The following is a 12,816-nucleotide window of genomic DNA, read 5'->3' as shown; positions in this document are numbered from 1 at the left end:
AGTATCCAACTAAAGAATGCGAGCGCGAAGCGCTAGCCGAAATTCTATCACAATAAAGTAAAAAGTGACTCAATTAGGACTGTTTTAATAATTTAATGAAGAAGATACAAGTATCACCAAATAAATAATGAGAGTGCGAAGCGCGATCTCAAAATTTCTGATCTTCCGACCTGAAAAATGGACAGTCTAAGCGCGTTTTTATTTAAATAAACAAGCTGTGTGTCTCAAACAATTAAATGCGAGCGCGAAGGCTGTAAATTACACATCATGGGCATGATACCTCCTCCTTACTTTTATTTCTGTTTTTCGTAGTTTCTATGAAGGTAAAGAGTACACTTTTTTCTGCAGGTTGTCAAAAAATAGGGGGAGGGGCCGGCTCGGCCCCCTCTTGGATCCGCGCCTGAAGGAAACAACGGTTCCTACATTTTGGGTTCGTTTCACTAAACAATTAAAGTAAAATAGAAATGGTATTCAGGGACGGAATGATCCAGAGACGAAATGTAACATGTTTTATCGAAAAATGTGCTGCATGGGCGAAGTTTTATTACTGATTTTTATTTTCTACATTATTTTTTCTACGGATACATTCTGGATTTCAACATCTCAAAGATTTGTTTGTTTTTCCTCATCAAAGAAGTATGCCACTTGATTCTTTACCCTAAATATATGGGAAGAAAATATACAGATATGCCAGAAACCTTTTTCCTCATTTATATATAAGGGGATATTAAACAGTTGATTGTGTACGAAGTAGCGCGTTTAAAGTTAATATGAATACAGACCTTTCGAAACTAAACTTACCATTTAAAATATTCGGAAAATACACCGAACATTCATTTAATGCGTTTGATTATTTTGATTTCATTTAAAGTCGTAGAAAAAACATTAAACATGTTAAAGTTTTGGGTTGAATTTGTACAAGGCTTTTCTATCATGACTTGTACAAGGCTTTTCTATCATTCAATTTTCAATTCAATTTTATTTATTTCACTTCCATCAAACAAAAACAAGTTGTATACCATAAATAAACATAAGTATTTGTATCCGTTGCAGAGAAACAAAAATAATAATACACATGTTGTGAAAACACACAATTTGGGCAACACATTGGAGGTTTTAACTAAGCATACTATTTTTCAATAGAAATTAAATTAAGATGGAAATGGATGGACCCACTAAAAAGCAATGCTTGTACAATGTGGGCCCCTCAAAAAAGATAACACAACCAATAACAAAATACAAATACAGATATATGTAATCAAATGAGAAAAAAATAAATAAATGATAAATAATACTCACAAAATAAATACGAAGCTATCAAAAAAATATAGTTTGTATAGGACAAAACAACCCGTCCTAAAATATCCCCACCGTCCCCCTCGAAGAAAAAAAAGAAAAAGGGGATAATGCCCTGATAGGATGGATGGGTGCTGCTGAACGTAGATAAAGCACATGCAATCGTGGACTCAAGCAAACTGGATTCAATGATGTGTATAACAGGAGAAAAAATATATGAAATGACCTGGAAAGAATATAATGCGCAAAAAATGTGATTGATGCCGTAAGTAAATAAGTGGTATAAGAAGGCGGATAAGGACAGGAGAGAAAGAGAAAACAGAGGAGAGGATAGACACAATAATGTACGAGGTTCGACTCCGAGCACAACTGAGAACTTGTATCAGATTTGTTTTTCTATTTAAAAAAAGATGATAAATTTGTTTTAATTATAGTCTTTATAGTAATATTGATGACTTGACAGAGATGATGAATTAGATCTAATTTTAGGGTACATTACAAGATTTTAATAGAGATAGTTTGAATTTAGTCTTAAAAGAGTTCAAAGATTTAGCAGTTCTTAAATCATTATGAAATGAGTTCCATAACTTTGGTCCATCATATATAAATACATTCTGAGCCAGCAAAGTTCTTAAAAGTGGTAAATGAAATTCACCCAATCGCCTTGTTGGATAGTTATGAATGGATTGATTTTTTGGAAACATTGAATAGAATACATTTGGGAGGTTGTTGTTGTTGTTATAATTATACATAAACTGACCGAGATTAAACAAATATAAGTCTTTAATTTTCAATATTTTATGTTAAAAAATAATGGGTCCGTATGAGACAAATATGCTGTGTGGCATATGATACGAAGATACTTCTTTTGTAATAGGAGTAATTTGTCTAAGAGTGTTTGATGTGTGTTGCCCCACGCTAAAATTCCATAATTTAAATAAGGCAATATAAGGGATGAATATAATGTAAGCAGGGACGATAATGGTAAATAAAATTTAAGCTTGTTAATTATACCAATGTTGCGTGAAATAGTTTTACATCTGTTATCTATGTGGAATTTCCATGAGAGCTTATTATCGACTGTTATTCCAAGAAACTTAATATGGGATACATGTTCCAAGGGAGTTCCATCCAAAATAATCTCGACAGGAAGTGTATTAATAGAGTTGCTAAACAACATATATTTTGTTTTTTGAAGATTTATTGACAATTTATTTGCTCTTATCCATTGGGTGACATTTTTTAACTCTTCATGCGTCGCGTTCGCATTATTGCACATCCGTAGGCGTGTTTCGTTCGCATTTTTGCACAACCACACATTTCCCATAGACGTCCCCTGTCCCATTGTTTTTCGAACAATTGCATGCCCCAGAGCGTGGCTAGCTCCAATGTATAGCCTGGCATTTTTGTATACCGTACATGTGTACCAATCGATTGATCGCGCGTGCGACATTAGTTTAGCGTTCGAAGGATTATCGCACTTTACAAATTACAGAATCTTTGAGTTTTCCCAAAAAATCAATACATCCTGATCACAGCCGGAAGATCATTGAAAAAGGAGAGGATAAAATCAATAAAACCCTCCTCACAAACAATACCATGGCCAGGTTTATTGTTAGGAGTCTGTGACTCATGGCACGAATGTGAATGAGACCCTAAATTAATGCAACACAAAGGGGGTATACAGGTGAACGCATGAAGAGTTAATTCAGAGTTTATTATATTAGCAAGGTGAAGAGGATTTTTATGTGAAAAAAATAAGTTAGAGTCGTCCGCAAAGAGAATGAGAGAAAGAACATCTGATGATGTACAAAAATCATTAATATAAACTATAAACAAATCGGGCCTAAAAGACTACCCTGTGGAACTCCACAATTATTTTTTTCATTTGAGAATTGCATCCGTTTAAAAAGACATATTGCTTCCTATTCAAGAGGTAGCTCCAGAACCACTCCAAGGCCTTCCCACGCACTCCATAATGATGTATTTTTTTTCGTAAAATATCATGATTAATGGTGTCGAAGGCCTTGGAGAAGTCCAGGAACAAACCAATTAAATCATGACTCCAGCAATTGTTTTTTTTTACAATGTGAAAAGTGTTAAGAATATTTGCTTCATTCTGTTATATCTGATCCCTTAAGCTCTTTCATCGAAATTAAACAGATTGATTCTTCCAATAATTGTTGCATACAGTTTGTAAGCCTGGACATAAATTAGAGACAGTTTCGGGTATTTGACGCCCTCTACAGTGCGTATCAATGAAACATTTACAATTTGAAAAAGTCCTGGGAATTGAAAACTATACAACTTGGGGATATTTTATTTTTTGCACATACTTCTTGAGTTTGGGTCTCATCTATCAAATGAAAGTAAACATTTTGACAGAATGTTACACCTCAGTAAGCACTGTCCAATTTTTAAAGCTCGCAGAAACCGGTTTGCGCAGAAATGCCCGCTGACAATGAAATGAGGCGAAGACAAACTCCTCTGTGTTTGGAATTGTTAGCCAATTGAAATAAAACATAAGCATTTAATGATTTTGTAACGGCTTATGCCACCCAATTTTAATCCTAAGTAAGCACAACCTTTTCCTTTTTTGTGCCAGTCAGATCTGAGGACATAACTCAAAAGTTCATCTCAGACACCCCAGCATTTCTTCCCAAGCTTTTGTTTTCTAAAAAAGGGGGGGGTAAAATTTCTTTACACTTTCCCCAAGCTTGACAATAATTAACGTATAAATCAAGCCTAAGTCATTCCATGTGCATCACAGCTGTGTGTAAAGCAGATCATCATGATGGCCTTGGAATGTGGGGCTTGGTGCGCAATAAGCCAGTTCTTAGTTCCTTTCTGCGCATGATCAAAAGATTCTACGCATTATCAGAAGAAGGTCATTTGTACTAAAGTGACATGGTGCTTTAAAATCTAATGAGATAAGCACCAACTTTGATGTCTCGATTATTCATATATTCTTTTGAATTGTCGTTTTCATTTACATCCACAAAGAACAACAATGCTTCCACGAACGACTGGTATTTCACAGTTTGTCAAGTACATTGTGCAACATGCTAAGATATGTATTCAAAGTAGGAATGAAACAAATACCTTCATTAAGTGTTCATTGGTGTGCTATTCTAGTCACCTGGTCTATTCAATTTCTTCATCCTGCTGTGTAAGGCAAGCTTACGTAATATCTTGCTTTGAAATCTGCCTATCATTATGAAAGAAATGAAAGGTCATTTGACCTAAATTGCCCATGAAGTAACTACGAACTGGTCTATTGCGCTCTATCATGTCTATGAAGCGTTCTGGGTAAGGAAACACATTAAAACTAAAAATATATCTTCAATCTACCTAGCTAAACACCATGTGTTCTTCATGATTATCGTCTACTCGTATTCATATAATCATTTCAAAGTTATGTGCAAACCATTTTTACGAACCTTTCAAAAGTAAGCAGGCGGAAAACTTTTTGACAGTTATATCGTCATTTGCTTAAAGGAAACCAAAACCCAAGAAGAGAAGCAATCTTATTGGAAAGAGTAAAATGAGAGGAACAATTTATGGACGATTAAAAAGTCTTGTACTTACTATGTGGACCCTCAAATTAGCAAACGTGCTTCAAAATGGCTGATTTTGTGGACAACTCTCCATTTGTTTTGTACACATATTTTCAGATTTTCCCCTTTATTTTACATATTTCATATTATCTCCTCCTGACCTTAACATAAATGGTGTGGATTATATTTTCCCATGACATATGTTGTACTGAGAAGGCGGCAAGATGCAATTTGAAAGATAAATGAACAAATGGAATTTTGAAAAAGGGAAAATAATATATATTTCATTTCAAATCTACGACCGTCGACCAAGATTTTAAACAAGCGTTTTAAATGGTAAAGTGAAATGGCATAAAAATGTGATTATTTTTTGAACTATCAGGTTTATATGTTACAGTCATACTGTTTTTATATAGCTTTATGGCCAATTTCAGGCAACGGCAGTTTTTTATATCAATGAATTAATTGGTTGATCAATAATTTATTTCATTTGATATTTCAACAGAGAATGGTATCAAATGAAACCTACTGGAAGGCAAACCTTGTTGTTGAAAGCTCCCTTCAATGAATGAGTGATACATTAATACAGAAATGAATATGTATAACAAATCATCACATTTGATTTATATTCTGTCAAATATTAATGACTTTTAATTGTATGGATAATGTTTATTTTTTATATTCTCTCTGATATCAGGAAAATGAGAGTGGATATCAACATTATTTGACTTCTACACGAGAAAAGGGCCAACATTGAACAAAACGTTACACAAACAAAACAACAGAACGGTACAAGGACAAGATATATAAAGAAAACTATAAAATAAATAAAAGAATGACAGCATGGGGCAAGAGCGGGACATTTAACAAATCATACAACAGCGGACAAAACACAACAAGTACAATTAAGCACACAAATTAAGAACTGCACGAGATTAAAAGAAAATACCGAGAATAGAGCCAGGAAGGGACAGAGACAAGAAAAGCGAAATTAATCATATCATGTGAATAGAGGGAAAGGGAGGGAGAAGGGAGAGAGCAAGGGGGATGAATGCGGAATAACGAAAAATCACCGAAATATCTTAAGTAGCCTGAGCAAAAGGATAGTAATACTTTTGATAGTAAATAGCAATTAACATTCATCAGTAATGTTCTCCTCTTATTTCATACAGATAGACGCAGTAGTGATTGCCACCATTCCTGGTCATGATATATAATTATATATTACCAAAATGTTACAGTCAGTCGGCAAGCCCTGAAAAGTGATATTCATGACTATAGGGTTTTTGCATTATTAATGAGCTTGGTGCGAACCAAAACACCTCTTTTTATTCTGCCATTGCTGCTCTAAATATGAACCAAATTTCATGTTCTTGGTATCTTTGTAAAGAAAAAGAATCATTCTTTCAGGTCATGTGTTTGGAATTTTTAAAAAATGTTGTAATATAGGAAAAACTTTTGATATAAAACATGAAACAAAATGATTTTTTCATGCAACAAATGTTGTTGTTTTCACACTTGATTTCTGTTTGAGCACAAATGATTTTGAAATCATAATAAAGCTGAAGATCTACGCTTTAATATGATATAATTTGTATAAGAAGATGTATCTTAGATGGGTCAGCAGCCAGCTTTTCTTAGGCCAAGTACATTTAGCAGCTCAAAACAAGAATACTGCACTCTGATTAGTCACAGAGACCACACACCCACGCAAATTCCAATGTTCCCCACACTGGGCTTCTGCAAGGTCACACTCACCATGTGGTAATCTCTTCAAATGACCCGCGCCTTTGGTTGTGAAAACATTATTCAGCCAATCAGAACTCTGGATTTTATGTTACTCAGAAATTTTAGAAATCTCGTCTTGCATCTTGATGGAAAAAGCTGGCTGCTGACCCATGTAAAAGATGCCACATATCAAGAGTGACATTGTAAGAAAGTATAGAGTTTGAGCTTTCTGATGATATAAATAATGTTGGTACCTAAAACACAAAATGTTGCACAATTTGCAAGTGAAAACAGAGGAGGAAAATTCTGTTTGATGCATCTTTTCTTGTAAAAAAATCACTTATTTATCAAAATATTTTATTCAAAAGAAATAACCAATATGAAAGAGAAACATTTACTCTTCCCAGTGGTACAAAAATAATCAATTTTACACCAGAAGAAAGTGGTTAAATTCTTTGAGAAAAAAGTCTCACAATTCACGAGATTTTGCAGGGACATGAATTCAGCCACGAGAGGACTTGGATAAATCTTGCCTATTTGCTCATTAATACAGGGCCTTGCCGACTGACTGCTTACTAACAAAAATGACTTTAATTGACATTATATTACACAATTTGTTATATGGAAAAAAAATCATCGTTAAACGAACCTTTGTATCAGTGGCGTTCCGAGCAAGCACCGAGTAGAACACATCATGCATATGTGCATTCCCTTGGCGTCCAAGTATACGGATCGTCAAAGAACTCAGGGTGTTTGAGGAGCACATGAATTCAGCCAGGTCCTCTGAAGCAGTCCGTCCACATGGCTTTTCAATTACCAGTTCTTCCTATTATGTACAATATTTTTGAGAAAAAGATCAATTCATATTGAGACAACCAAACATCAGTTTCATCTGATAGTTTAATATCATTTATCGCCCAATCTATCTAATTTGTTTTTTGTCATTCATAAATATACTGTATACCAAACCAATGTGAATGAATATACACCAAAATGAAAGTGGCCAGAAACGCTAAATAATAATAATGATAACAATTATAGTAATATACTTCAAAGGTTTGCTTCGTCATTTTATGTCAACGAATGAGCTTGATAATTATCATTTCATGGCTGAGTTTACCAACAAACTGGAAGTAAGATCAGAATCATTTCTATTTTATCATAGATAAAAGTATTGCAACACATTGTAGTTTTGTTTAATTTATATTCAACATTTGTTACGAAATTTCATTGATTTGTCTGTATTATCGATTATATTGAATATGTATACTATTTGTGTTGGTCAGTGTTTTCAATATTCGATCGTTTGAATTGACGAATGAACAATTTATTTCCAGACATGCTTGAGAGAAAACGAGTATTCTTCATATTTTCAATATTACGACACAGTCACTTAACTTTACTATTTAAGAATCCTTAGACATATTAACTTCGAGATGATTGCAACTTTCCTTAACCGATATCGTAAATCCAATTCATGACATGTAGTAAATAAAAAATCTTTTCTGTTTTATTTCACAGTTCTTCTGATTAACTCGTGCAATGAGATACGTAGAAACGCAAATATTGACAACCTAGCAACGAACCTGTATTATTGATTACTAGTATTTTATTATTCTCATTATCCCTAGGTTTGGGGCCATTTTGCATTAGAATGGAGATGTGCCCTAATTGCAAGAAACGTTTTGATTACTTCATACACTCATCCGTTATTAGCCTCCTCTTTTTTTAAGATAGTACAAATATAGCAATAACTAAATACTAAATCCATTCACAGTCAGTAACTACTCTCCACTACTTACTTGACACACATATCAACACCTACATGATTCAAATTAGAGCATCCGTAACTCTTTGTCTCGACGGGATGGTGTGTTTTATTTTAGACAATTTTTAAGTTCCCAGTCTAGCAAGAATATTTACTCACAATCTGATAATGTTGATCATCCAAAGGGGCCATTATTTATATCACTCTCAATTGTAATCACTTTTGGTGATAGGCCCTACAATTTATTCTCCTCATGAATATTTGAGTTATTTGAGATTTGTTCACAAAGTAATTTATTGTTTGGAACCCCCCCCCCCCTCCAAAAATGTCCTTTTTACTTGAGAGAAACGCTGTGAACATAAAAAAAGTAAAAAGGACCTCGAGGTAGCATATCAAGTTGTTATTTTATTTTTTTATAAGTTGTTATTTTTTTATATGCTAAACAACTGCAAGAATATTTATTAGGAGGCTGCACTCTACAAGCTTCGCTTTTTAGCAGCCTCCTCCATTTCCAACCTGATTTGTAATAATCTTGAATATAATTTCTTGTACAGGAATATTTGAAATATGTTTTGTTATTTATATATGTCAACATGTACAGAAGAAACTGTAATTGTTGAAAATGGAAATAAACGAATGAATGAATATCCATGTTTAATTTACGGCCTCGTAACAGCAGGCCCGATCCCCACAGTTGTAAGCAAACTACGCTACCGCAACTACACGTGCATCAAGACATTCTCCTGCACATGGGTCTCCTGCATTCCATCAACAGCCGATTTGCTTGAGGATTACCATATGCGCACTAGTAGGCCGTATAGAAGAATATTTCAAAAATGCCTAAAATTTCGGTTTTCAGGCCTTATTATATCAACAGATTTCTAGCTCTCATTAATATTAGATTGATAAATAAAGCAACAGTTTCATTGATTCCTAATAATAAAATTGTCCTTTTTTCAGAATGGAATATCAATATCGACAAGATTCATTTTGCGCATAGGAAGAACAGGAAAATAGTAATTTTCATATGTTGAAAAAATAAATATACTTGCAATTTCCCCGTGTGCCTGGTCTAAAAAAATGTTTTAAATCAAATTGGCTCGCTCTTCGCGCTTGCATCATTTGTGAAGTGCGATATATATCCACTTCACGATTTTCCTACGATGCTTGAAATAGTGTTTAGATTGACCCTTTTCAAATCGCCATTATGGGTTTTTTTCCGCTCGCGCTCGCACATTATTGCTTTTCATAATAAACATGATAAAGGAATTTCGAATTCTAAAAAAGGTCTAAATCTCAAAAGCATGCGCACACAATTGATACGCAGTTTGTTCTTTATTCAAAATGTGCTTGAATTATCCAGTTTCACATCAGAATATCAAAACATTTCTTCTCGCTCTGCGCTTGCATTATTAATGAAGGAAGATTAGTCATCCTTTTTGTGATTAAAAAATCTGAATAGCGTGCCACATGTTTAGGTCTAATTCTAAATGTTTATTTGTACACCTATCCTGTTTGTGATGACAAAAGTGCTTAGATAGTCAAATTTTTAGGTCGAAATGTCATAAATTTTCAGCTCGCTCTTCGCGCTCGCATTATTTGATTGTTGAAATATGTATCGCTTTAAATGGTAACTGCAAACAGCAGTAGGTCTGTTTTCCCATCAAGCCAGAGCGGATATCAGAAATTTCTGCTCGTGATTCGTGCTCGCAGTAATTATTTAGGTACATTCACATCTTGTTCATGATCACAATTGTTGCTCAAAATATTGAATTGTCAGGACAAAATACATAAAATTTCCTTTCAAGATTTGCTCGCGCTTCCCGTTCGTACAATTCAATTAGGATAATAAAACCCCTCAAAAAAATTTGGAAATCTGAGTTTGGCCATTTTTTCTCCCGAATTCCAATTTTACACAATGCATATTTGACATTATTCAAAAGATCACTCAATTGATACCATGCTTGTTATGATCAAGCCAACCACAAAAAAGAGCAGGACTCAAAGGTATTGGATGAGGTCTGAACTGAAAAGCTACAAAACAAGCAGAAATGGTCATAAAAGGTCAATACAAACACGGTTCTTTTGTCTGTGTCAATAGAGATAAAAATCCACTCAAATCAAGCCCCTGCTCTTCATTTGCTATATTTTATTGTGGATTATGTAGTGATGGTTCTGTGAAATAAAATGGTTTGAGTGGTGGTTTGAAATACCCATGCATGTTGTTTGTTATATGTTTGCTTGTGCAGAGGTGTGTTTGACTCCATGTTAATGTTGATGTTTAGGTGCATGAAAACAATTAAAAGAAACTGCTGAGAAACTCACTCATCACCACGAAAAAAGAACAGCCACTGCACCTCCATGTGAACCATAATCATATTATATAGGGTATCGTTTTAAAGAGAGTTAAATGATCTATTCATTGATATTAATTACAAATTGATATTTATTAAAACAGGGGAGGGATTCTCGATCAAACTCAAAACAAACAGCAGAGTAACTCATTCATCACCATTGAAAAAAGCACAGTGACTTTCAATATTGTGTCATTTTGCAACTTTTGAATTTATACCTTGCCCCACATTTCAAGGCACTGCACCTCCAAGTGACCATAATCATATCATGTAGGGTATCATTTTAAAGAGAATGAATTATGTATTTTTTATGCTAATTCGATATCGATATTTACTAAAAAAAGAGGAGGGACTATCGATGAAAGTCAGATATCCAAACTTTTTTTAAGGAGTTTATATGAGATTATTATTTATTCATGTTTTTTGAGAATAAAGCGAGCAAGTGACTGTTAGGACTACCCCTTCAAAGAAGCAAATAAAAATCAACTTTGAGCTGCCGATCGGGGAAAACATGGGTAAATTTCTCCTTCATTGGCAAAAGCTGGATCCGCTCCTTAATATATTTGAGTCATATCTGCATACCCGAGGCTTAACTCTTGTACGTTTACGAATAACAATACAAAATACATAAGGAGAATCTAGTTTTGAGAAAAAGTCATGTCCCATAGAGATTACACGCAAAATGAGGAAAAATGACATGCCTCTTTTCATCGCTGTCTTACGCAATGATGCATTTCTCAAAACGAAAATTTATGTAACGTTGGAGAAAGAGTATATTCTAAACTAAATCATATCGAAATCTGGGCGAAAAATGATCTATATTCGAGAAGTTACAACCAAATTTGCATAAATTTGATGACGTCATTTTTGAAAAAATAATTTTTTTAGTTTAGGCGCCATTTTGATGACGTCATGATATAATTTACGGACAATGGTGACATGAAATCAAATCTACAACTCATACTCTATCGATATATGAAAAAAAAATTGGGGGTCAACGGACTATTTAAAGAGCTACAGTGAATTTTCAATTGGCATGTTTTTGCCCATATATGGCCTATAGTGAGAGCTCGCGCGCACACGTGCTGCAAACTTTGACGGGTGTAAATTTCGTTATTAATGGTCGTAGAAGGTTGATCAAGGTATTGAATTGTTTAGAATTTTATTACCAATGCAATGATGTAAAAAAAAACGGTGTTTCTGCGTTGCGTTAAGGTGTTACGCGCGGAAACGCGCACGCATGCGTGCGCGCAAATTTTTGAAATGCTTAGAATGACCTAAAACGTACTCTTGTTTGGTCAAAAAGTGATTTTGAGCATTTTTAAATTTTGACGCGCGCGTACGCGCGCGTCGTGACCTCCAGATGACCTTTGATGACATGACATGATGACCCTTGACCTGAAGTTGATGTGATGTAAATTTGATTGATTTTTGATAATTGATAATGGAGATGTGATTGATAATGTGATTTTACAAAATGGCGCCTAGATGACGTCCTCATGACCTGTTGACCTTGAAAAGCTTATTCTGACGTGTCCATGACAGATCCTATAAATGACATGAAATTCAATGAAATTGATCAAGTCGATTTTGAGATAACTTGGCGACAAAAAAAATCGTTAAAAATAAATAACTAGAATTTAATTCGTCATGCGGACGAATTAGGTGGTCTGTATTATTGCCATCATGATCACTATTACCATGTTCATGCAGATCAATGTGATCTTCATGATGACAACTGAATGTTGATTATGGATAGAATGCTTGTGAACGACGGGAGATGATAAAGCACTGTAAAAGGGTCTCTTTGAAGTATGACACCCGGGGGTGCCACTTCCATTCACGAGTGGATACCATGCGCGACCATGGGGTCTCGAAAAGCACCCTTAACACGTAATTTCCATATTCTGAAAATGCACCCCTTAACAAGTATTGGCGTGTGAAACCCTACCCTTAACAAGTATTGGAAACAAAACGATACTCTTGGCAAATATTTCCTGAAATAAACCCCTAAACAAGTAAAGGAATGTTTTATTGTTACGGATCCTTTGGTTGTCGGCTTTACCTTATTTGGTTTAGTACGACCCCACCTTCTACACCTCGCGCAAATAGG

The 12,816-nt window shown here is 34.5% G+C and overlaps 1 protein-coding gene across 2 annotated transcripts in view; it reads right to left on the bottom strand.

Annotated features, from left to right (window-relative positions):
• Window positions 1–12,816, bottom strand: part of LOC121414347 — a 54,467-nt gene that overhangs the window by 2,149 nt on the left and 39,502 nt on the right. For both annotated transcript variants that reach the window (XM_041607498.1, XM_041607496.1), the window contains one exon: window positions 7,231–7,407. In XM_041607498.1, coding sequence (XP_041463432.1) covers window positions 7,231–7,407 — 177 coding nt within the window. The remainder of the gene's footprint in view (window positions 1–7,230; window positions 7,408–12,816) is intronic.

This window comes from Lytechinus variegatus, chromosome 4, assembly GCF_018143015.1.
Source record: "Lytechinus variegatus isolate NC3 chromosome 4, Lvar_3.0, whole genome shotgun sequence".
Classification (NCBI taxonomy): Eukaryota; Metazoa; Echinodermata; class Echinoidea; order Temnopleuroida; family Toxopneustidae; genus Lytechinus; species Lytechinus variegatus.
Note: the sequence above shows the minus strand (reverse complement) of the source record. Positions and strands in the feature narration are given on the sequence as shown.